The sequence below is a fragment of the Pelobates fuscus genome, chromosome 1, assembly GCF_036172605.1.
Source record: "Pelobates fuscus isolate aPelFus1 chromosome 1, aPelFus1.pri, whole genome shotgun sequence".
NCBI lineage: Eukaryota > Metazoa > Chordata > Amphibia > Anura > Pelobatidae > Pelobates > Pelobates fuscus.
This window is the reverse complement of record NC_086317.1, coordinates 194638498-194665898: the sequence shown is the minus strand read 5'-3', so window position 1 is coordinate 194665898 and position 27401 is coordinate 194638498. Positions and strand designations below refer to the sequence as shown.

Below are 27401 nucleotides of genomic sequence, written 5' to 3'. Positions count from 1 at the left end.
GAGTGTGTGTATGTCTGTTAGTGAGTGTGAGTGTGCCTGTTAGCTAATGTATGCATATCTGTCAATTAATGTGTGTGTGTATTTAGAAGGCGGGGCGGGGGGAAGGGTTGGGTGGGGGGCGCCTGAGTTTTGTCCTGTGTGTATGTATGTCAGTGAGTGTGAGTGTGTCTGTTAGTGTGTGAGTGTGTATATGTATGTCAGTGAGTGTGTCTGTTAGTGTGTGTGTGTGTGTGTGTGTGTGTGTATGTCTGTTAGTGAGTGTGAGTGTGTCTGTGAGTGTGTGTATGTCTGTTAGTGAGTGTGAGTGTGCCTGTTAGTGAGTGTGTGTGTGTCTGTTAGCTAATGTATGCGTATCTGTCAATTAATGTGTGTGTGTATTTAGAAGGCGGGGCGGGGGGAAGGGTTGGGTGGGGGGTAGGGGGCGCCTGAGTTTTGTCCTGCCTAGGGCAGCACAAAACCAGGATACACCACTGCTTGCCACGCGGAGGTAAGTAAGACTCTGTCGAGTTGCTGACCGCTATTAAGCATGTCGGGTCGGTCAGGTAGGAGCAACATTGCTGGGTCATCCCCTTCTGGGGTGAAATTCGCTTGTTGATAGCTGCTTAAAGTGAGATATTGAGGGAGCTCACACGAAGTGCGTCTTTGCTCCATGACAGCTAGGCCCTGCCCCCGGAAGCTGCATTCTTAGTGAGAGGAGAGACAGTGTAGCAGCTGCTGATTTATTAGGGAAATTGATAGCTAGGCTAGTGTATTCAGTGTCCACTACATTCCTGAAGGACTCATCTGATCTCTGCTGTAAGGACAGCACCCCAAAAAGCCCTTTTTAGGGCTAGAACATCAGTCTGCTTTTTTTTTTCCTGTGTAAGCTAATTGCAGTTGCCTGCCTGCCACTGTGTGTGTCAGGCTCACAGCGTATACTGTGCCCACTTGCCCAGTGCCACCACTCATATCTGGTGTCACAATAGCTTGCATTTAAAAAAAACAAAAAAAGTTTTGACTGTAATATAATAGCAGTCAGTTTCCTTCACACGTGTGCGTTTCAGGGCCTGCCAGGGCACAGTGTCACACCAGTGCAACTCATATCTGGTGTAACCGTAGTGTACATTAAAAAAAAAACTAGAAATTTGACTGTGAAATATTAGCAGTCAGTTTCCTTCACACATGTGCGTTTCAGGGCCTGCCAGGGCACAGTGTCACACCAGTGCAACTCATATCTGGTGTAACAGTAGTGTACCTTTAAAAAAAAAATACAGGGGGCTTGTTGTCACCTTTCGGGGACCCTTGGGGTTGTACGTGGCTGGGTGGAGGAAGAGACCTGCAATGACATCAGTGAGGACAAGGAACAGGACATGGCTAGCTTGGTATCCAACCTTGTGCAAATGGGGAGTTTGCGGTTGTGCAAATGGACTGTTTGCGGTTGTTTGCGGTGCGTTAAACAGGGAGTTTGGTCTGTGAAGCGGGCGTAACCCTTACACTACCTGATCGATACAACATCATACCTGATGTTTTAAAGCACGTTATTTCAAACAATTTAGGAATGTTAGGTGATTTATGCCCTTTATGGATTAAAACCAGACTCTGCATCAACTATGTAATTTTCCATGGGAGTTTTGCCATGGATCCCCCTCCGGCATGCCACAGTCCAGGTGTTAGTCCCCCTGAAACAACTTTTCCATCACTATTGTGGCCAGAAAGAGTCCCTGTGGGTTTTAAAATTCGCCTGCCTATTGGAGTCTATGGCGGTTCGCCCGTTCGCAAACATTGGTGGAAGTTCGCGTTCGCCGTTCGCGAACGGAAAATTTTATGTTCGCGACATCTCTACTCATGCAGACCCAAAGTAACAATCCAGAAGTCCCACTAGAGGAGGAGTTAACCCTAGCAGGTAATATTGCAGTTTATAAAAGGAATTTACAGCTCGGAGTGGCAAGCAACGGGAGGAGGAATGGAGCAGGTTAGCTGTTTGTTATAAACAATTAAATATTTGTTAACCAAAATTCTATCAGCCAGATTATTAATAATTACATGTAACTGCAAGTACAAAATATTTCAGTAGTAAACAACATGTAACAATGATATCATCATTATAGTAAAGTAATATTCTAGTAACAAAATGAAAGAAGTCAATCTGCTAAGATATTATTTTATTTAGGTTGACAATTACAAATCCTTATTGTTCTTACTGTAAACAATAATTTCCTCTGCTGTGAGTTAAAACCCATTGATTCCAGTTTCAATGAGTGACCTATTGTCAGTTGTATATTCCTGCTAATGAACAGGCTAGCACCCAGCAGTTTGTACTGACCCTCAATATATTTGTAAAGTGCTCTCATATCCTCTCTAAGGCTCCTTTTTGCTAAAGAAAGCAAATTCAGTTTCTCTAGCCTTTCTTCATAACAAATGTTACTCATTTGTAGCTTGCTCCTGAACTTTTTCTAGTCTTACAACATCCTTTTTTTTTTTTTTTTTTTTTTTTAAACTGGTGCCCAAAATTGCACCGCATGTTCAAGGTGGAATCTTACCATTGATTTATAAAGAGACAAAATTATATTTTGATCCCATGAATCAATACCCTTTTATACACAAAAGTACAGTATTACAGTAAAGTATTACATATTTGCTTTTGGAATGGCAGACTGACATACTGTTGCCTTGTCTGTGATCTATAATGGTTCTTCTGCTTTTTATATTTGCTTTTCGGCAATCCTCTGGTACAATTTCTCAAAGAAAAAGAATCATGAAAAATGTAAAACAGTGGTATACACATGTTATGCTTGTAAAGAAAGTGGAAGTGGAACACAACTACTGATTTAATTTGGGAGTATATTTTTAAAATAAATAATTTGCTAGCAATTCTTGGAAAGTTGAGTTCCCTTGTTTATTTGTAAGACAAATAATAAAGTCCAAAATTAATCATTAGGAGTGCTATTGGAGTGAATTAATTAATTTGCTGAAAATCCAGAATTCCAAAGTTTAGTAAAGGAGCAAAATTAGTTGGAGCAGTAATTAACAATCGTTTATTTAATTGAATTGAAACAAGTAGCAACTTCTGCAAATGTATGATATAAGCATTTGGATACAAGTAACAGTCTTAGCAAGCAGCAAGTCAAAGGGGAATTGAAACAATATAATAGAGTTGCAGGGACTATTAAATGTAGCTTGTTTTAAAGGGACACTATAGTCACCTGAACAACTTCAGCTTAATGAGGTTGTTCAGGTGAGAACTGTAGCTCCCTGCAGCCGTTCTCATGTAAACACTGTATTTTCTGAGAGAATACAGTGTTTACATTGAAAGCTAGGAATACATCCAGTTGCAGTCATTCAGAGTGAACCAGAGGGACTTCTGAGTTGATGGAGGCATAATATGCCTCTATCCACTCAGATCTGCTGTGCCCAAGCATCCTGTGATTCAGTATCTCCTCCCACTGCATGCAGACACTGAACTTTCCTCATAGAGATTCATTGATTTAATTTATCTCTATGAGGAGATGCTGATTGGCCAGGGCTGTGTTTGTAAATCTTTCTTTTATTAAGGCATATATGAGGGATACAAAATGAAGAAAGGGAAATGTATATGTATTACATATCTTGGTGCTAGTACATCGAAAACATAGTTAGTGACATTTCCAGAAAAGCAATGCCTTGTTTTTTTTATATTTTGTGAGTCGCTTGTTGCAGACAGCGAGTAAGAGCTTTGCATTAGAAATTAAAGACAGGTAGGTCAATACAGTGTACAGTACACAAGTTAGTGTCTCGAGTAGCTAAGTCATGGTATGTCATTTAATGGCAGCCTATGTCAGCCAGATTAGCATTGGGTGCATAAATAGCCATCAGCAGCAAATTAACCGGCTAGTTCGCCATCAAGGTCGCAGCTTAAATAGCCCATAGTCATATTAACACATGATGGTATTTAGCGCTAAGGTATATATGGGCCATGGGCCTAACAAATAACATTAGTACAGTTACGCTAATGATAGCAATAGGCAACCTTAAGATATCGCTGTTCAGTGCCGGCTAAGGGGTAAATGACTGACCACAAAACTAAGGTGGCAATACACATGCTTTAAGAGTATGGTTAGGGAAATGACACAAAAATAAGAGATTAAGTCCCCTGGCGGCCACCCCTGTAGTAAGTATAACACAAACATATCTAAACATAAACTGAACAAGTGGGGGACCCTATGACAATGGAGCCGGTGTGGTAATTTTAGGCGGCTATATTGGGAGCATGGGTCTCCTGCCCTGATGTCCCCTGGCATTTACCCTATACCCTTGCTGAAGAGGAGTGCGGCATACAGTGACAGTGTCCCGGTAGTCCATGTGTGGCCACTCTGCCAGCCCCAGGCCTTCACGAGGGCTCTTATGCAGTTCCCACCGCTCCGGTTGCTGACAGCTCCGTAAGCGAGGTCTCGGGCGGTCGCAGGTTGGTATCGGGCCGTCCGGATGTGTGGGATAAGCGTCGGGGGGCATCCCCTTCGTGCCCTCGGCCCAGGAAGGCGGTAGTGGGTCTTGGACTTAGTGGGTTGTTTCTTCTTCTTTGTTCTCCTCTTGTTGTTTGGCACAGGCCGCCTCCAGTTCCCGCCATGGGCATGGTGCGGTTTGAGTGAGGGTGGGTATCTCTGCTCAGCTCTCGGTTGCTTCTCCCTTGAGGTGTGGAACCCTTTGCTCTGCAATTTCAGCCAGAAGCTGTTAAGAAGGTCCTCCAGTCGCTGTTCGAATGTTGTTTGTTGGGCAGCCGCCATCTTTGGTCGGTTACAATTATGCAATGCTCGTCTCACTCTGTCCGCAGCTCCCGTTAGCAGGGTGAGTGAAGCTGCTTATTTGCGGACTGGGATGACCCCCGCCGGTCCTGGGGGGGGGGGATGATGTCACTGGGGTCCCAGTCTGCGGTGCGTCGCCCGGAGAGCGGCCGTCTCTCCGTGGCTGAGTATTAGGTAGGCCGCAAACCTCGGCGTGTCCGGACGAGTGTACCGGGGTTCGAGAGAGGTACCTTTCGAATCGGCAGCCCCTCCCGGTCACCGTTATTGCGGTCTGCAGCTTGTGGGTGCTTGTGGCTGGGTGTAGTACCCCGTTTTCCGGCCCCAGACGTGGGAGCTCGCTTTGGGCACGCCTGGGCTGCTTGATCGCTTGGCTCCGCCCCCCAGGGCTGTGTTTGAATCATGCTGGCTCTGCCCCTGATCTGCCTCCATGTCAGTCTCAGCCAATCCTATGGGGAAGCACTGTGATTGGATCAGGATATCACATGTCAGCAGACTGCTTGTTTTTCCTGAGTCTAACAGCATGCAGATTTACAGCTTCTGGCTTGAATACAGTAAGATTTTTACTATATTTATGGAGGCATGAGGGGCCCAGGGGGGCTAGATGGTCGTGTTAACACTATAGGGTCAAGAATACATGTAATTGCACTGGTGACTATAGTGTCCCTTTAAGTAATATAACTACTTTGAATGCTTAGTGAAGTCCTGGCACTTGAGTATGGTAAATTAACAGTCCAAGTCAATGGAGTAGAGAGATCAGCGTGGTCAGTTCGAATTTTCAATTCAATTCGTTGGAGAGAGTTGCAAGGTAAGTGGAGGAGTCCAGGTCAGGTATGGAGAGAGCAGCGAGGTCAGTAATCCGTTCCGGTTCGGTACACAGTAATCAAGAATATTGTAGCTTAGTCTGCAATGATCTAAAGGTAAGAACAAAATTGTCTAAGCATCTTACCTGAGGTGTGGTTCCCTTTTGAGGTGTATAGGATAAGTGTCATTAAAGAGGGAAGGAGTCTGAGGATGAGGGAAACGTGGATTAACTCAGAAGAATCGGTTGCAAGTAAAACCTGATACCATATTTCTACATTAAGCGCAAGTGGCTGAATACCATATGGCCCTGGGACTTTGTTTACATTAATATTATTTAATTTCTGTAGCAGTTTATCCTGTGTGAATCAATCACTGGTTTGCTGTAAGGCTTTTGTATCTGGCATATGCAAGTCTACAGGCATAGATTTTTCTTCTCTATATACTTGTCAGGATCGGGACAGGGATCCAACACGCAGAGTACTAACAGTAGAAAGGTACGTATACCGGGCCTTAGAATGGCCGGACTAACGTACAGAGAATAGTCAGAGACAAGCCGAGGTCGGGGGAACGAGAAGACAGGTAAGCGAGAGACAAGCCGGGTCAGAGGGATAACAGAGATAAGCAGAATAGTACAACAAGCCGGGTCAGAACCAAAGAGAATACTAGAATACAAGAGCACTGAGTGACTAGACAAGCTAGAACCACGACAGGGCAATGAGCTGACGAGTGAAGCCAGCTTAAATACCCTGAGTCCAGAGAGTAGACACGCCTCAGCTGAGTGCTGATAGGCTAAAGTCAATAGAGTGGCAGGTCGCTCGGAATAGCGTCACGACGTCACGTATCGAGCGTCCTGTTAGAAAAGGAAGCGGATCCCTTGCGGCCAGCGTTAGAATGACTGGATGGACCGCGAGGAACGGGAGATATGGCGTGTCTGGAAGGATAAACAACCAAGTCTCTACCCTTCTCAGAGGTAGAGACCTCAGGTACCCTGACAGTACCCCCCCTCTCAGATACGCCCACCGGGTGGAAGGAACCGGGACGAGATGGGAAGCGGGAGTGAAACGCCCTGCGGAGACGAGGGGCATGTACGTCCTCCTGAGGTACCCAACTCCTCTCCTCAGGACCATATCCCTTCCAGTTGACCAGATACTGTAATTTTCCCCGGGACAATCGGGAATTGATAATGGAGTTGACCTCGTACTCCTCCTGACCGTCCACCTGAACAGAACGAGGTGAGGAAACCGCAGAGGAGAATCTGTTGCAAATCAGTGGTTTCAACAAGGACACATGAAAGGAGTTGGGGATGCGTAAGGCCGATGGCAGAGCTAGGCGATACGCAACCGGGTTGATACGAGACAAAACCCTGTACGGGCCTATGTACCGAGGTGCAAATTTCATAGAGGGGACTTTTAAACGAATGTTCTTAGTACTCAACCATACTCTATCCCCAGGAACAAAAACTGGAGCCGCCCTTCTGTGTTTATCAGCGTGTTTTTTGAACAACATAGAATTATGCAGGAGAATCTGCCGAGTCTGATCCCACAACTTCTTCAGATTGGCGACATGATCATCAACCGACGGTACTCCTTGGGAAGAAGAGACCGAAGGAAAAATGGAGGGATGAAAGCCATAGTTCATGAAGAAGGGGCTGGAACGAGTAGAATCACAAACGAGATTATTGTGTGCGAACTCTGCCCAAGGAATCAAACCGACCCAATCATCCTGGTGTTCGGAAACAAAGCAGCGCAGATATTGTTCAATCTTTTGATTCGTACGCTCAGCGGCTCCGTTAGACTGAGGGTGATATGCAGAGGAAAAGTTCAATTTGATGCCTAATTGAGAACAGAAGGATCTCCAGAATCGTGAGACAAATTGAGAGCCTCTATCAGAAACGATTTCAGAAGGTATCCCATGTAGGCGAAAAACCTCTCTCGCAAAAATCTCCGCCAATTCAGGAGACGAGGGAAGTTTAGGCAACGGTACAAAATGAGCCATCTTAGTGAATCTATCCACCACCGTGAGAATAACAGTCTGTCTCTTGGAAGCAGGTAAATCCACAATAAAGTCCATGGCCAAACAGGACCATGGTTTCTCAGGAATGTCCAAGGGGAGCAACAAACCACAAGGAGATGCGTGAGGCTGTTTAGTCCTGGTACAAGTCTCGCAAGCCCCGACGAACTCCTTAATATCCTTTCGTAAGGAAGGCCACCAAAAATCCTTGGAGATCAGGGAATAAGTCTTGCGAATGCCAGGATGACCAGCCACCTTGCTTTCGTGGAAACACTGTAAGAGCTCCAGTTGGAGTTCAGGGGGGACAAATTTTCTTCCCTCAGGAGTCTGTCCAGGTGCCAGATGCTGTGAGTTCAAGATCTGGGCAAGCAGCGGAGAATGGATTTTGAGACTTGTGTTAGCAATAATGTTGCATTGGGGTACAATAGAGGACAGGACCGGTTCAGAAGAAGCCAAAGGTTCATATTGGCGAGATAGAGCATCGGCTTTAGAATTCTTAGAACCAGGCCTATAGGTAAGAACGTAGTTGAAATGGGTGAGGAATAACGACCAACGAGCTTGCCTGGAAGACAATCGCTTGGCCTCTCCAATATAGGACAAGTTCTTGTGATCCATTAAAATAGTAACAGGATGTAATGTCCCCTCCAATAAATGTCTCCATTCTTTCAAAGCTTTGATAACAGCTAGTAGTTCTCTGTCCCCAATGTCATATCTGCTCTCCGCACCAGACAATTTTTTAGAAAAAAATCCACATGGATGTAATGGTTTATCCACACCTAGCCTTTGGGATAGGATAGCACCTACGCCAGTCTCTGAGGCGTCTACCTCAAGTAGGAAAGGAAGGGTGGTATTAGGGTGAACCAAAATTGGGGCGGAAGCAAAACGCTCCTTGAGAGTCTTAAAAGCAAGGAGAGCTTCCGTAGACCAATTCTTAGTATCAACCCCCTGTTTGGTCATATTGGTGATGGGCGCAATAATAGAAGAATAACCCTTAATAAAGCGCCTATAGTAATTGGAGAACCCAATAAATCTCTGAACGGCCTTGAGACCCTTGGGTAGAGGCCAATCAAGAATGGACTGGAGCTTATCCGGGTCCATCTTAAATCCCTCCCCAGAGATCACATAACCGAGGAAATTTACTTGGGACTGATCGAAACTACATTTCTCCAATTTGCAGTACAGCCCATGTTGAAGAAGTTTGTGCAAAACCCTTCTGACCTGATCGTGGTGATTCTCAATCTCTCTAGAATGTATGAGTATATCGTCCAGGTATACAATAACACACTCCTGCTGAAATTCTCTAAGAACCTCATTAATCAGATCCTGGAACACAGCCGGTGCATTACATAACCCAAAAGGCATGACAGTATATTCATAATGGCCGTAGCGAGTATTGAATGCCGTCATCCACTCGTGTCCCTGCTGGACTCTCACCAAGTTATATGCCCCTCTGAGATCTAACTTGGTGAAAATGGTAGAACCCTTTAAACGATCAAAGAGTTCGGTAATCAAAGGAATGGGGTAAGCATTCCTAATGGTTATCTTGTTCAAACCTCGATAGTCAATACAAGGCCTAAGTGAACCATCCTTCTTTTTAACAAAAAAAAATCCAGCCCCGGCAGGGGAGGAGGATCTCCTAATGAATCCCTTGTCTAAATTCTCGTGAATGTACTCCTCTAGAACTGAGTTCTCTTTAGTAGATAATGGGTATACATGACCCCTGGGAGGCATGGTACCAGGGAGAAGATTAATCTTGCAATCAAAGGATCTGTGTGGAGGTAAAGTATCGGCTCTCTTTTTATCAAATACCGCCTTTAAATCCAGGTACTGAGGTGGTATTTGAGTCTCTGTAGGATTAGAGGAATTAGCCGACGTGTTCGCCAGGCAAAGGGGAGAGACCTTCCGCAAACATTTCTCCTGACAATTCTGCCCCCATGAGATTATCTCCCCTAACTCCCAATTAATGATAGGGTTATGTCTCTTTAACCAAGAGTACCCCAGAACTATGGGAATAGACGGAGAGGAGATGATCAACAGGGATAGGTCTTCCTCATGCAAGATACCAACAGTTAAATTAACAGGTATGGTCTCACGGAAAATAACAGGCTCAAGTAAAGGTCTACCATCTATGGCCTCAACGGCCAGAGGTGTCTCCCTTAACTGGGATGGGATAGTATGTTTGTTAACAAAAACTTGATCGATAAAGCTCTCAGCGGCTCCAGAATCGATCAAAGCCATGGTTTTTACTACTCCCTTCTCCCAAGTCAAAGAAACGGGTAACACAAGCCTGTGATCTTTATAATTGTGAACAGAGGACAAAATAGATACACCCAAGGTCTGTCCTCTAGAGAAACTTAGGTGCGAGCGTTTCCCGAACGATTGGGACAATTTAGGCGTAAATGACCTCTGACTCCACAGTACATACATAAACCCTCCCTTCTCCTGTACTGTCTCTCCTCCTCTGTGAGGTGAGTATTACCTATCTGCATAGGCTCAGGGAAACGTGAGGCCTCGATCTCAGAATTTCGAAATGCAGGAGCTAGTTTAAAGGAGGGTCTACGAGTCCTATCTCGAGTGTTCTGCCTCTCTCTTAAGCGTTCATCAATGCGTGAGATAAAAGAAATTAAATCCTCCAAACCCTCAGGGAGCTCTCTAGTAGCGACCTCGTCAAGGATTACATCTGATAACCCATTTAAAAATACATCTATATAAGCCTGTTCGTTCCACTTAACTTCTGCCGCCAAGGATCTGAACTCTAGTGCATAATCCACAAGTGTTCGATTTTCCTGTCTAAGGCGCAACAGTAATCTAGCTGCATTGACCTTCCTACCAGGGGGGTCAAAAGTTCTTTTAAAAGCAGCTACAAAGGCCTTATAGTTGTAGACTAACGGGCTATCATTCTCCCATAAAGGATTAGCCCATCTCAGAGCCTTCTCAATGAGTAACGTAACAATAAATCCAACCTTCGCTCTATCTGTAGGATAGGAACGGGGTTGTAATTCGAAATGGATGCTGATCTGGTTCAAAAAGCCACGACACTTCTCAGGAGAACCGCCATAACGTACTGGTGGAGTAATACGAGAAGAAGCACCTACAGTAGCTACTTCTAGGCCTGAACTTACAGGAGAGATCGAAGGAGTCCGTGTCTCCTCTGGTGGGTTACTAGCACGAGACAAAAGCGCCTGTAGTGCTAGGGCCATCTGATCCATCCTGTGTTCCATGGCATCAAACCTGGGGTCGGAAGAACCAAGCTGACTGTTAGTACCTGCAGGATCCATTGGCCCTGTCGTAATGTCAGGATCGGGACAGGGATCCAACACGCAGAGTACTAACAGTAGAAAGGTACGTATACCGGGCCTTAGAATGGCCGGACTAACGTACAGAGAATAGTCAGAGACAAGCCGAGGTCGGGGGAACGAGAAGACAGGTAAGCGAGAGACAAGCCGGGTCAGAGGGATAACAGAGATAAGCAGAATAGTACAACAAGCCGGGTCAGAACCAAAGAGAATACTAGAATACAAGAGCACTGAGTGACTAGACAAGCTAGAACCACGACAGGGCAATGAGCTGACGAGTGAAGCCAGCTTAAATACCCTGAGTCCAGAGAGTAGACACGCCTCAGCTGAGTGCTGATAGGCTAAAGTCAATAGAGTGGCAGGTCGCTCGGAATAGCGTCACGACGTCACGTATCGAGCGTCCTGTTAGAAAAGGAAGCGGATCCCTTGCGGCCAGCGTTAGAATGACTGGATGGACCGCGAGGAACGGGAGATATGGCGTGTCTGGAAGGATAAACAACCAAGTCTCTACCCTTCTCAGAGGTAGAGACCTCAGGTACCCTGACAATACTGAAGAAAACTAATTATTTAGAATTTCTGCTGTGTCCTAATCTTTTTTATTAACTCACCCATCTCACTTTCCAATGGACCACCACTTTTACTCATAACCTTTTTTACATTAACCCTTAAGGATGGTCGACGTACTATGCCGTCCTTGGGGACCCGGCTCTAAATGCCGGTGGGCGGCATAATACGTCCCCACAGTCCTATTCACTTACCTGCTTGCCGGCGATCCCATGCCAGAATGTGTGTGTGTATTAAGGCAATTTGGCCTGGATTTTTGGGAGGTGCTTGGTATCCACTCCTAGCCTACTTAAGGCACACCCCTTACCTTATTCCTTACCATTCGAGGTCAGCATTGAATGAGGATCCACTTCCGGGTTCTCTCAGACGCCATCTTGGTTTTCAGTTTCCACAGGTTCTTCCGCGGCAAGCTGTGTCCAGGAATCCTGTTTCAGGCCTTTCCGTCCGTCCAGATTCTTCTGACCCCGGTCTTCGTCGTAGATCGCATCCCAGGGTCTCCTAAACCATAAGTTAGACCTACCTGTCACGCCAGGATCGGTTCCCACAGCGCACGGTACAGCACGGGTCCTCGCTTTACGTTTTTTTCCCTGTTATGCCACAAATTGAACAAGCCATTCACGGCTTCATTTCGTACGCATATTCGGCTAATCATATATATTAGTTAAGTGATCATTTCGCATATAACTGTTCCCTTGCTACAGTGAAACAAGTTATCATTTTGGTTGTTTTGCCGTTCGGCACTTAATTTATGATATGCTTAAACACGCTGGCTGTTCGCATAAAATTTATACGCACGGTACAGCACGGGTCCTCGCTTTACGTTTTTTTCCCTGTTATGCCACAAATTGAACAAGCCATTCCTAAAATTCCTGCCACTACAATGGGTGGCCTCAAATCCCCTCGCGCCAACGCATAGATAGAGCCTCTCAAGCCACTTGGCAACTAGCAGGGCCTAACCTGTCACCAAACAAGTGTAATGCTTCGCCATATGGCTTGGCTAGCCTGCCAGTACAATTTGGTGGTTTTCATACACTAATTCATTGTTTTGTTTGTAGTATGTCTCAGGAATGGGTAGAGGATTTCTCCCTTCCTAGCACTCCGGCTAGAGCTGTCACTCCTACACAAGGAGGAGAGGTAACTAGTCCAGCATCGATAAGATCCTGGACGATCCCTCGTATAACTATGGAATTGAGGAGACGGCAAATCCCCTACCCCGCTACAGCAAGGAAAGCAGAACTTTTCAAACTGCTACGCACTTCAACAAACAACATGGATGACGGGGAAGGACCTAGCCAGTCCAACCCAGGAGACATACATTCCATGTTGTCTTCACTCATGGCGTCTATGAGCAGGGTCAACTCCAGGCTGGAGAAACTTGAGTCGGTCACCACGGCCCTTACTCTAGCAGGGCCACCCGCTGCTGCTTCACAAGCACCAGCCGACTTGCTATTAGTTGCTCCAACCATCACGCTGGATGACCAGGAAGTTAGCCCTGCTCATATGATCCCTGAGCACATAAAAAGAGATATCCTGGAAGGTAAAAACGTTAACCTGGCTTCCCTGCTGATTGCCTCCCAGGATATAGTGGAAAATAAGACTTATGCTTATGATGATGTGTCTGTTGTTGTCAGATCTAGGGACGCCCGCCTAAACAGAAAACTGACTATCCCTGAGTTTGTACTGGCCTTTGGTATTTACCGGGATGTCATCTGTGCGGTCTATCCCAATAGAAGAGAGGAGTTTGATCTTTATATGCACAAGCTGGTAGACCTGGGCAACAAATATGGTGGTTCAGCCTTTTCTGATTACCATAGGTCTTTTTCTGAAAAAGTGTCTGGAGCATTTTCCCAGTATGGAACAAGATCCAACTGGGGAGGGATTGATACCGTCATATTTTGCAGACACTTTGCAGGTCTAAGAACACCGGCTTGTGCATACTGCTCCTCTACAGCCCATACGACAAATTTCTGTCCTAACACGGCGGACGAACATGCCTCCATGCAAGGAGCTAGTTCCTCTGGTGTTCCAGAGAAATTGTCAAGAGACAAACTGGGACACCCAATCAAGTTTCTGGGCAAGTCCCAGATATGTAATAATTTCAATGTTGGGTCTTGTAATTATAGCGGTTGCAGATTATTGCATATCTGTTTTAGGCCACATGCAAAAACCATGTGTCCAAATAAAATGTACTCCAAGCCTTACCTAACGTCCATTAATATGCTGGTATTTACTGCATTTATGTCACATCACCCGTCTAAACACTTGGTGGAGGGGCGGGGCCTGACGTCCAAGATGGCCGGACGTGTCTTCCACTAGCACCTGCAAAACTCGAGCAAATTTACAAAATACAAAGCTTTAACCCTGGACAAACGAACCCAGACTCGCAGAAAACTGATATCACAGCTGGTGGATCAGTTCCAGCCTGAAAAAAATCGAGTTATCAGAGACCTCGTCCGGCATCGCAGCCTAACGTGACTAGCAGCCTGAAGGTGGAGAGAGGCGGCAGATCTCCCGCCTCACAGCAGCCCCAGGACTCTGAAGCCCCGTTACCCCCCCTTTGGACCGGTGGAGGTCATCCCGGTCCCCACAGGGAACTCATACCTGACTGCAACACGGGCTCCGCTTCTAGATGAGTGCAGGACCACTCGGTGTAAATAAAATGGCCGCCGCTCAGCAGCAACCCCACAAAAAGCAGGCCAAACATGGAGAGAAACCTTCGAAGCGAAATTCGACGCGATCTGCCAAGCATTCTGGCAGATAATTAACAACAGACAACCTGCCCAAGCCGCGGACCTCCCACAGCCGACCCAGCAAAGCACGGCGGCATACAAGCCTACATACAGGAGGACGACTAGTGTGGATCTACGGCCACCCTGCCGCACCTACACACAGGCCCCCCCGCGCCCTAGAATCCCTGCAGAAATCTTGCCTACCCACCTGAAGTGGCGAAAACCAGGGATGTGGGGCAACCAAGCTAAGTAAGACCCGAGGGGCTGGATGGAGGCATGGTGGAACGGTCTCTGCATACAAACAAGCTACATCCTCATCGGGGTGTCGAGGTGCAAAGCAGCTCAGATAAAGAGACTACCTTCTTGAAGTGGCCCATGTGTGGGGTTGGCTGACTCCTAGATGTCACAGATACCAGCTATGTAGGCGCTGTGGACATTTTAGACCCATGATGAGACACAAGCTTTTGTTTTATTTCAGCATTTTTTCTTTTTTATCTAAGCGCCTAACAATATCTCAAGCACCTAACATGACAGCTAACTCTGTGAGCCATTAACTCAACCATCCCTTACCACTCATGGACACACACAATGTCCTGTCCACGCACTAGGATACTACACTTTAAGCACAAGCAGTACGGTACCAGTATAGTTAAATACGACCCAGTGGCTTTCACAATATGAAACATGCATTTTACTGCTAAGACATATTTGCCTGTTTAATTTCTACAATTTAAAACTGTGCTGATTTTGCAAATGCCAAGCTGTTGTCATATTGACAAAGATTTGCTTGCCTCTGCTGTTGTGGCATTGCAGGCAACACTGTAATAATGTGCACAACAAAAATAAAGAATTTTAAAAAACGCTTGGTGGACTTTCTTATCTCTGGTTTAACAGAAGGCATCCACACGGGTATTCTACACATACCATCCGGGACTCTGGAATGCCCTAATCTACAATCCGCACAACACAACCCCACAGCGGTTGACGCTCTCATAGCCCAAGTGGCTGAGGGATTCGTATTGGGGCCTTTCAAATCTCCTCCATTCATAGAATGGCTCACTAACCCCTAAACCCCTAAACAGAGACTCATCATTGACTTGTCGGCACCACACTCATCTGCCAACCCCAGTCTTTACTCCCTCATACCCTCCGAGGAATTCTCCCTGCAATACACCACCATAGATCACGCCATTACAGCTATCATACAAGCAGGGGTCGGAGCCTGGCAACGGAGCCGGGAACTACTATTTTTTCTCCCGTTTAACTTTTGGGTCCAAAAGTAGCCCAGCTATTTTCGACACATTTGCCGAAGCATTGTGCTGGTTACTACTGAACATAGCCAGATGCCCTACAGTATTACATTACCTGGACGATTTCTTACTGGTCGACGAAAATACTTCCCATCCTAGTAGCCTCCAAGCTACCACCAAGCTATTTGAGCAACTAGGTGTACCAATCTCCCCTAAGAAAACAGAGGGGCCAGACATGATTATCACTTTCCTGGGTATTCAATTAGACTCAACCACAATGCAAGCAAGCTTACCACACGACAAGAACATTCTTACCTACATCAACCGCTACCTTCAGCTCGGTACTTGCAACCGCAAAGAGCTACAGTCCCTGCTGGGATCACTAAATTTTGCCATGCGTATCATACCTCAAGGCCGCTCCTTCATATGACGACTCTTGTATCTTTTTCCACACTTCCTACACGACACACACAGGTTGTCCTTAGATACCCAAGCTACGGCAGACCTACGCAAACTACTTGGAATGGTAAATGTATGTTCCTCCCTCAATTGACTGACTCATCTCCTACCATTTGGTCAGATGCGGCATCTACCACAGTTTTTGCAGCAATTTTTGGGAACGAATGGCTTTGGGGCAGCTGGCCTACAGCAGTTCAGGATTTGGAAGGTTTTTCCACTTCCTTAGCTCTCTTTGAGATCTATCCCATTGTGACGGCTGCCGTAGCATGGGGTCATTTATGGGCAAATATGCCAGTTCGTTGTTACTCAGACAACCAGGCAACCTGTCACATCATCATCAAAGGTCGTTCCAAATCCCTTACGATCATGAGATTTCTGAGGAAACTCACTTTGTTGGCAGCTTGTCATAATTTCTTTCTATATTGTTTCCATGTTCCAGGTATATGTAACACAGCTGCTGACAGTTTGTCTCATTTTCAATTTCAGGCATTTCATCAAGCACTCTCGTCAGCTACGCCCACAGCCACCACCACTCCAACATTTCAGCAACTAATACTGGACTAGACACCATCATGCATCATAGCAGGACACTGTCCTAATTGGCACTATCAAAAAATACATACAAAACATACGACAGGGCTTTTACACTATTCAAAAGATTCCTTTTGGAACATAACATCATGCAACCATTTGTTATGACATCTTTTTGCTTCTTTTTGCCACCTTAAACTCAAAATGTCATATAACACAAACTATATCTCACAGGCATTCAACACCATATGCTAATTGTAACGGATCCACTGGCACCCCGACTGGGTACCTCCGTTGAAAGATGCTCCTAGCGCTTCCAGAGGACTCCAAGCACTCCACCAGACACCATAAGCACCGCAGGCTGCAGCTATCTCCCTTCAGAACGAAGCAGGAACAAGCTCTTACAAGAGCTCAGTGATTATAGCAAGGGAATATGCCTAGCATAGCAATCCCTTGTAGCAGATTCCCCCAATAAGAGACAGGACTCAAGTTGAGGGTAAAAATAGAACTCTCTGGCTGCTAGCTTACAGCCCTTTTTATTAGGTGCTCCCATGAAGGGGAGGGACACACACAGTAACGTACATTAACCAATCACACAATAGTTACATCCCACACATAGCCCTCCCCTCTACCTGTAAACTAATTATCTGTACACACAGGAAAATACAATTATCATAGGTAGGGAAAATACAGTTTTTACACAACATTCATAACTCCCAAAATATACATCACATTCGCATAAAAATACATATTCACAATCAATCAATTCGGGGGAACAACATACTCAAAAATCATACGAATTGGACCAGGGGTTCAAAAGTTAGTACAAATGTGCATTTGACCTTCTGGAAGCATGGCTTTTCCAGCTCAAACTAGTTCCCCAGAATCCTCTATCCTGGAGACAATGGAGAAGCTGATTTAATTATATCCAGGGACAAACACAGCCTCCATTAAGCACATGTTACCAGCAACCACCAAAAGACATAAAAATACATAACTCCTGTTATACTAAACAGAACCCCCACATTCAACCCATCCCCAGATGGCTTGGATCTGAGCGCTCAACATATCCAAACAGCGCTCAGATGCCACAAACACAGTTCAAACGCCATGGGGTTTAAGTTTCGTATGGGCTGATGAGAGGGCCTATAATCCTGGGGCAGCCCAATAACCCACAGTATGCCCAAATACCGTGCATAAAGGGCCAAATCGCCCAGGGACCGTAGTCACAGGGTAAGAGGCGGGCAAGCAGCCCCCTCCAAAACACAGTGGCGAAGTGGCTTTCGCTACACTAATCTTACAACCAAACAACACTAGATTAAGACTATGCTCAGAGGCATTCAGAAATCTGAACCCACACATACATCACAGAGGCTACCCATAGATAACCATATCTTCAAAGCATTGCAGCTAACTACTCAGGGCACTCCTTCCGCATAGAAGCAGCATCCACAGCCTCCAGTGTCAACATTCCAATTCATGTTATAAAAACACTGGGGCGCTGAAAGTCATCCGCTTACTCACGATACATACCGAACCCAGTACAAGAATGCTTTCAAAAACATGTCTGGTTGATAAATGTATCTGTATTGGTTGTCTGTAATAAATTTGATTACTTAATTTTTGCCCTCTTCTTTCTCAGGCCTACACATCGTCGGTTCCGGCACACCACAACCGACTTGCCCTTTTTACTAGCCTACATTTAATTATGGTATTTCACTCTGTACTATCATAAGCACCTAACAAAAGTATAAAGGTAATTTGGCCTGGATTTGTGGTAGGTGCTTGGTACCCACTCCTAGCCTACTTACCTTGCTCCTTACCGTTCAAGGTCAACCTTGAATGACCCTCCCACCACACCACATTTTAACATTTATTTCCTTTCTATTTTCTTTCTCATGGGTAGGCCCTCTTCTTTCTCAGGCCTACTCATCGTCGGTTCCGGCACACCACAACCGACTTGCCCTTTTTACTAGCCTACATTTAATTATGGTATTTCACTCTGTACTATCATAAGCACCTAACACAAATATATATATACACACACACACATACACTGTCTGAATGTATCTTAATATTTATATATATATATATAATTATATATTAATATCTTAATACACGTAGAATGATAATTAAATATATATATATATAATTATTTATATATGTGTATATATATATATAAAACAAATAAATATGTAAATATGTTAATATGTTAAAAATAAAAATAAAACAATAATAAAAAGAAATAATTTTAATATATATATATATATATATATATACGTGTGTAATTTAGTTCTAACTGTATTTTGATATTAATATATAAATATATATATTTTAATATCAAAATGAACTTGGAACGAAATAATATAAATAATACATAAATATATATATATATATATATATATATCACTATATATATATATATATATACCTATATAAAATAAAAATAATTAAACAAAATGATATATACATATATATATATATATATATATATATATATATATATATACATACATGTATATATATATATATATATTTTATTTTTTTTTAATTTAACCTATATTATTATGTAGTACTTTTACATAATTATGTATTTTTATTAATTACAATTTGCGGGACCTGCCTGACAACCCATAGGGCTTTCACATACTCACCTATATCATCACGTACAATTTCTTTAACACTAGACTTTAAATCAGGTTTAATAAAAAGACATACCCCACCCTCTTTTCTATTTTTTCTATTCTTCTAAATAATGCATATCCTTTTAAAGGAATAGCCTGCTCAAGTGTTTTAACCCACCAAGTCTTAGTAATCCAATAATATAACTTGTGTCTCATATCTTATGTCCCCCAATTTGGACACCCCAAAATTTTAGGTTTTGCAATATAAGACTAGAATGCAAATTTTCAAAGCAATAATAGGTGAAAGTTATAACATTTAAAAAATCAGATTGCAGATTACAGGTAAAAATTACAGGTGAAAAATTTAGGTCATACCCATAATGAAAAACAAAAAAAAATATTTTTAAAATTATAATCTTATTTACTTTCAAGTATAGACTTATACAGTTTAGTTTAGTTTTTTGGTCATTTTCAAAATAAAAATGAAAGAACGTTATTGTGCGAATGACTGAATGGCTCATGACTGAATATAATTTGGACCACATTCAGTCATTAAGTTAATCACAGCAGATTGCAGCAAACACAAGTCTTAATTTAATATTGTTGTATACACTTTACAAATGATTTAATATTTTCAGGTAAACATTTGCATTTATTTTTTCAACATATTACTATATTAGAAAATATATTGCATAGTTACATAGTTGTCTAGGTTGAAAAAAGTCTGAAGTGTATCAAGTTCAGCCTTAAAACCAATTTCTTTATGCTGTTGATCTAAAAGAATGCAACAAACTTAATCATAGCCATTTCCAATTATGCCACAAAAAGGGAAAATAATCCTTCTTGACTCCATAATTGCAATCAGATTTCTCCTTGGATCAACAAACTGTTTACTTACACATCAATTATATCCTTGAACATTCTGTTTATGGAAATTATAATAAATGTTATAAAAAATATCACTATATCAAAAGTATAAAAATGTTTCAAAATTAAACTATTTTTCATAACATTAAATAGTTTTAAAATGTGAAATAATTTGGAAATCTTTTGTACCAATATTATATTATAATATTGAGACCAATGTTTAATGAGTGTGTTTTCTGAGTAAGTCTTTGACCACAATCATGGAAAAATCATCATGTAGTGCTATCATGAGATTGATGGACTGTTTTTTCAGCCAATGATTGTCAAGTTCCTGCAAAATTAGACCAATGTTGAATTTGTGTCTGACCTGCTTTCATTTCCTGTTGCTGCAGGAACGCAAAGAGTGAAACCGTGTGAGCTGAGCAATTCAGCAGTGGGCACACAGTGTGTTGGATTGCAGTCTTTAGCTAGTTTCTGGAACTGGTAACACAATTCATCTTATCCACAGAGTTGATATTTTTTGCCATTCTCCAAAATATTTTTTAAAACTAATCTAAGGAAGGTACTACAGACAGATGGTGTAGGCCTGTATGGGTTACGGTTTTGACAGGAGGAGCCTAGATAGCAGATGTGATGAAATGCCTTTTGTCACTGGATTGTTAGGTGACAAGCTGCCCTTTGCCCCTGGCTGTTGAGGAGCCTGATTGCCAGCCTCCTCCCTCATGACTATGGCCCTGGGGTGTATTGCCATTTAAAAAGACTATTTGGGGCTTATTGGCTTCTAAAGACTGTTTCTGCCCTTTTGAATCCATGGGAAGGCGTGTCTCTTCCCATCCCCCGTTTCCTGTCTATTGTTCTCCAGCAGGGCGTTGCCCCAGGCACACTGCCAGACTAGTTGGAACTGACTGCTTTTGTCCCTCCTTGGTCTCTCAACAGCCCTTGCTATGCTTTACCCCATGTCAAATTTACTCTGTTCGTGGGATCTGAGCGCTGTTCACCTATATTGGGCGCTCAGATCCGAGCTATCTGGGGATAGGTTAAATGTGGCGGTTATGTGTAATATAATAAGAATTATGTATTTTTATGTACTTTTACGTATTTTTGCTGTTAGGGTAAAATGTAGATATTTTCTTTACCTGTAGATAATTGAGTTTACTGCAGTGCCTTAATCCAATTATCTCCAGTATGGAGAGGAGGGATTTCATTGTGTATGTGTGAGTGTTATTATGTTAATTAGTGGTCCCTTTTGTCACAGTTTACCACCAGGTCCAGGGGGTGTGCCTCTGGCCTGAAAACTTGTATGTAAGGAGTAATAAACGCTCATTGGAGACGGCGAGACCACCTTTTCTAATTTCTTGCTCCCTGCCCCTTAAAGAGGCTCTCCTTTGTGCATGCATGTGCCTATTATATCACTATTGTGTGGGGGTTTGACCCCCATCGCGGATAAAGCGGCCCAGAGAAGAGATTGTGGCCCTCCTTACTCAGCAGTAAACATGCCAAAGGATCAAGCGTGCACCAAAGAGGGACCACATTGGCTGAAGAGTTAGATGCGGCAAGGGAACCTCAGGTGAGTGACATTAGCCCCTCCATCTCCGGAGGCATACAGGTGCTGAACGATCAGAGTGCTAGAGGTGGAAGATCCCAACAAGTTGGGGTGCATGAACATTTATTACAAGTTCCCTGGACATTTTTTCAGGACCATATCCCTTCCAATGAATAAGATATTCAAGAGTGCCTCTTTGTCTTTGTGAATCCATAATTTCCTGGAATACGTGGAATAAAGGATGTATACAATATTGACATGGCAGGCTTAATCGCACTACAACATGTGAAACACATTGGGAAATACTAAAAGGTCTAATGAATTTGTGACGTAATTTTTGAGTGGGACAAGATAGTTTCAGATGTTTTGTAGATAACCAAACAAGTTGGTTTTCTTTGTATGGGAATAGTTAGCTTCTTTTCAGATCAACGTATTTCTAGTAAGATTGTTGATTTTCTTGTAAAGAGTTTGGTGGAAACATTGAGTCAACTGCTGTAATTGCTTAGTGACATCTGTCACAGAGTGAAGGAATCCATGGAAGAGTATTTGGATTACATCACTATTATATCACTATTGTGTAAGGATTTCGAACACCATAGTTGGCATGAAGTGAGAATTGTGAGTTGTGAGTAGAATCATGTTGTTTAGAGTTGTAAGTGAACTCGGTTGTAGAGAGTACGTCTTTGCGGTCAGATTGTAAATGGGTACAATAGCAGCAGGGATATGTTTCCAAAGACTGGTTTATCCATTACATTGACAGGTACAAAATGTGCCACTTTGGTTAGACAGTATTCTACGACCATAACAGTGTCGTATCCTTGTGATTTAAGCAGCTCTACAAATAAATCAATAGTAAAATGACTCCAAGACCTGGATGGGACTTGTAATGGTTGTAACAATAAGAACCAAAGAAAATAATTGCTTGCACACTATCCCAAATCTCTGTGCACATTTAAATAACTGACGGGTTTTAACCCCTTAAGGACACATGACATGTGTGACATGTCATGATTCCCTTTCATTCCAGAAGTTTGGTCCTTAAGGGGTTAATATGACTCCATTTATTTAAATGTACATTGAGATTTGGGATAGTGCACAAGTAACTCTTTTGTTTCTATTTTTGTATAATGGTTATAACAACCCAGCTTATTTGAAAGTATTAGCTATCAAACAGACACAAGTGATACAGGAGTTAATATAGTCATTGACATTTTGTTGAAGAGAAGACCACTAAAAATGTTGTTGAATGCTTTGAAGTGTCTTTTTTTTTTTGCCCTACATGAGCAGCCAGGGGAAAATCAGAAACATGGTATAATACTTTTAGACAAGTGTTTCAGGTACATAAATCTTCCATGTGACAAAGATAACCCTCAGATGAAGTTGGAAGATTGTTGGAGGAGGCAGTATTCTGGATTTCCTGGAATATGTGTGACGTTTGGATTTTGATTATCAGAGGTGTTTATTCTAGAAAGAGTGTCTGCCTTTCGGTTTATTTTTTATCCAGGACAATAGGTGACATGAAAGGAAAATTGGGGGAAGTATAGTAACCTTGCTTGATGAAGATTGAAATGTTTGGTCGTTTAGATGTATTCAAGATTATTATAGTTATGGGATATTTAGCCCCTTTTAGTAGGTGTCTCCATTCTTCAAATGCTTTCTTGATGGCCAATAGTTCTTTATCTCCTATCTCATAATTGGACATAAGAGCATAGAAAGCTATAGGTTGTAACAATCCAGTTTTGACATGCCTTTGCAACTTCACTGCCCCTGTAGCTGAGTCAGATGCATTAACCTCCAGATATAAGGGTGCAGTAGTGGATAAATGTTTCAGATTGTGAAATACTTTGTTGTGCCATTAAAGACTAACTCCACTTCACATCCTTTTTTTGTGAGTTTTGTTGTGTGATAAAGTTTTGATAAAAATTGACAAATCCCACAAACCAACTTGTTTATTGTTCAGGGGTGTAGGCCACGTAAGAATAGCATTCACTTTTCTGGGGCCTATTGCCAATGTGCCTGGCTTGATGAGGAAACCAAAAATTCCACACATTTTGTTTCATATATACATTTTTCTATTTTAGCATATAGATTTTATTTCCATAATTGTTTTAACACTTCAATCATATGGAGACAGTGGGTGCGTAGGTCTGGAGAGTAGACTAAGATGTAATTTAAATAAATGACTATGTATTGATCAAGGAGGTCATGAAATATATTGTTTAGGAAATGTTGAAGGTAGGCAGGTGCATTACAGAGTCCATATGACATGACTAGATACTCATAGTGGGAGTAAAATGGTGTCGTCCATCCCCCTCACGGACTGTGAGCAAACTGTAAGCTCCACCTAAATCCAGTTCGGTATATAAGTATGTGGATTGAAGACATTCTAAAAGTTCAGGAATAAGAGGGAGTGGGTACTTATTCTTGATGGTAATGTGGTTGAGTTCTCTATAATCCACACAAGATCGTAGGTTGCCATCCTTTTTTCTATGCCAGCAACTGTGGGAGAAGTGTAAGGTCTTTTTCTTGGAAATATTCCTTCAGGATGAGTACTTTTCAAACAAGGGGTATATTCTACCAAAAGAATTACGGGGAGGTATTATCTCCACACCTTTTTTTAATCAAATATACTTTGAAAGTCATTATATGTTTCAGGAAGGATGATTTCCTGACTCTGTTTCATGTTGACTTTCATGAAGCCTTTCTGTTTCATTCACAATGCAAAGTTGAGAACACTGGTTTGAAGAATATGTGAAGGTACCTGTGGACCATGTTATATATATATATATATATATATATATATATATATATATATATATATATATATAAAATAGAGTCATGTTTTCGTAACCAGGGAATTCCTAAGAAGACAGGAAACAAAGGAGAGGGAACCAGATCATATGATAAAGTCTCTGTGTGTTTTACTATTATCAACAGAATAGTTTTGATCTGTTAGGTAAGCATACCTGATTGCAAAAAGCACCCATCTAAAAGTTGTATTTGCAAAGGACAGGTTTTATTGTGTACAGGAATGTATAGTGAATGTGCAAGAATGGTTTCCAGGAAACAACCACAGGCCCCGGAATCAATCAAAACCTAACACTCATATATGATACAAGGAGGCAGCCAGCACAGGAACTCGGGATAGGCAGGCAGCTAAAACAGGTTCTCAGGACAAAATGACCAGACCAATGGCATTAACATTAATGACCTGGCAAACAAGAAGGGGTAAGGCTCAAATAAATAGGGAGAAGATAATTACAAAGTAAGACCAGCTGGGAACAGAGAAATATCTCAGTCTGGGCACAGCAGCCTGCAAAAACACCACAGACAGGTTGTGGCACTGTGAGGTACTACACCAGACAAAAAATAAACCTAATTGTGGCAGCAACCTTTTTACCCTTCTCCAAACAAATTTTTTAAAACATTTAACAGGTTTGGAGCATGAGGAGGAATTAGATTTAGGTTATGATCCAGAGGTAAAAGAGGAGGAGCAGAAGGGGTCTATTGTGAGAACTCTATTGGACATACTGAGTGTGCACTTCACCACAAAAATATGGAGAGCCCCTAGGACTCAGCACAATGTCTTGCCTCTAAAGTTGCATCGATAGCAGACAGATGTCCCCTGTACAGAAGCAGGTCAATCAGGTGACAGTGCAGGTTTCAGATCTTTTCTGCTGCAAGCTGAGGTTATGGATCAGCACTCAGCAGCACAGCTCAGCTAATATTCTGGCAGCTCTTTGAGTTAAGCTAGAAAAGTGTGTTGGACAGACAGTAAAGCACAGCAGTACACAAGGGACTTTGAGTGAGTGATGGGGTAAAGGTTATCAGAGATGGGAACTTTATCAGTGTGCTCTATGCGGCCCATATTTAAGAAATGCACTTCCCACTAACAAAGAGAGGGGCAGATTGTGAAGAATAATAGAGAGATGCTGAAATATTGTTGGGCACTTGCACCACAGTGTGAAGACTAGTCAAAAGTTGAGGGTGCATCAATAACAAGCAGGTTTGCCACAGCATCATCTTTTACAAGATGTTGTGAGAGGGTGGAACTTTACTTTGGAAATAATGGGAAGTATCCTTGAGCAGCAGCGAGTGATATATTTTCTGGCCTCAGAAATGAGAAGTAACATGTCAGTGAGGAGTGCTGGGTCGCGCTCTGCCTCCTTCAATGTTATCTGTTGGGGAGACCTAATGTACATGTGCAGCGAACACCTGCATTGCTTCAATTCTATCCTATGGGTTTTTGTTTATGCTGGATGTCTTCAAGCAAAGCATTTCATGGACTCAAACTCTATGAAAGTCCTGGAAGTCTGATAGCCAGCCATTAGAGGCAGCCTTAGTACTGCAACATTTCTCTAAAGCAGTTTCTATAAAACTGTAAAGTTTTACATTGCAGGACTAAGGAGGAAAGGAACACTGCCCTCAGACCACTTCAATGAGATGAAGTGGTCTGGGTGCCTATAGTGTTCTTTAATGTAACTACCTGTCTGCCTGTCTCCCACCTCTGTCCCTGGTCTCATGTCCAATTTTTTATTTAATTTGACTGTGTGTGTGCACACTGCGCAAATTGTGCAATGCATACAATTTCAATGAATGCATAATGTTACATATTAATGCTTATGCAAATTGCTTAGCCATACCCGCTATTTTCCAGCCATTAGCCTTTCTTTACAAGTAAAATTTGTTTGTTTTTTTTACTTTTTATTGCTTAATTTCATTTTTATTTTTTGCTTAAATTTTTCATGCCTGTGTTGATTCATTTCCAGTAGAGATTAATGATTGACCAAAATTAGCTAGTGGTTTTAAATGACTTTTGGCAAAAAGAATAGGCATTTTAGTTGGAGTAGGCATTTGGAGTAACCGGAAAAAAAAAAAAAAACTATTTCTCTTTAACCACTTGACCAAATATACTGAAATGTTTCTCTCTGCACATGTATAAACATTGTTTCATCTACATTATATAAATATATAAAATATATAAAATATGAGCTGTGATAATCTATTCAAATGTTATTCAGGTGTGCAACCGGTGAAGACTGGCAACGTATACTTCTGGCATGTTCCTATGGAAAGCTATGTGACCCAGAGTCAGATTTTCTCCCTGGTGAAGAGTACACATGCGGGGCCAGCTTTGCATATTTCTATTTCATCAGCTTTTACATGTTGTGCGCTTTCCTGGTAAGATTGACTGACTACTTTTATGACTACTTTTATGTAAATGACTATTTTTATATGTGCCATCTCATTTGATTTTTTTTTTTGCATCACATCAAGAATAAATAATATTTACATTAGTATTTCTCAAAATTTTCCACAGATCATTAACCTCTTTGTAGCTGTGATCATGGATAACTTTGACTACTTAACGCGTGACTGGTCCATTTTGGGACCACATCATTTGGATGAATTTAAGAGGATTTGGGCAGAGTATGACCCTGAGGCAAAGTACGTGCCAGTCAAGTTTATTTCTGTCTTTTTTTTTATACTTGATCATGTCATTTTATCGTAATATATATTGTTATATATTATTGACTGTTCACATTCTAGATTTCAGAAGGAAAATATTCTCTGAAAATGCATTTTTATGTTCCTTTTAAAGAACTGTCCCCAGTAACTCTAGTTTGTAATAAAAAAAAACTTATTCTTCCGAATTGAAGTGGTCTGGGTGCAGTGTCCCTGCCACATTTAGCCCTGCATTGTCAATCTTTGCAGTTTTAGAGAAACTGCAATGTTTACATTACAGCACAGGGAGAATCTCTAGTTGCTCTCTACCATACATCAGTTATTATGGATTTTTATTTGGCTTTTTTCTTTTTGACGCTGTCCTTACTATTATTAGGGTTAGGTAGGAACGTTATTTTAGGTGGGTGGATAAGCGATTGGTGACCCCTAGCCACACAAGGGTTCTTACTAGGGGTGATGAACAATGGCATACCCCCTGTGTTCCTTTATTGCAATTAGCACGGT

At 42.4% G+C, this 27401-nt stretch overlaps 1 protein-coding gene across 1 annotated transcript in view; it reads left to right on the top strand.

Annotated features, from left to right (window-relative positions):
* CACNA1S (calcium voltage-gated channel subunit alpha1 S) overlaps nt 1-27401 on the top strand; it is a 307567-nt gene that overhangs the window by 269011 nt on the left and 11155 nt on the right. Inside the window, exons 33-34 of the mRNA XM_063453212.1 lie at nt 26453-26612; nt 26752-26879. Of these exons, the coding sequence (XP_063309282.1) occupies nt 26453-26612; nt 26752-26879 (288 nt within the window). The remainder of the gene's footprint in view (nt 1-26452; nt 26613-26751; nt 26880-27401) is intronic.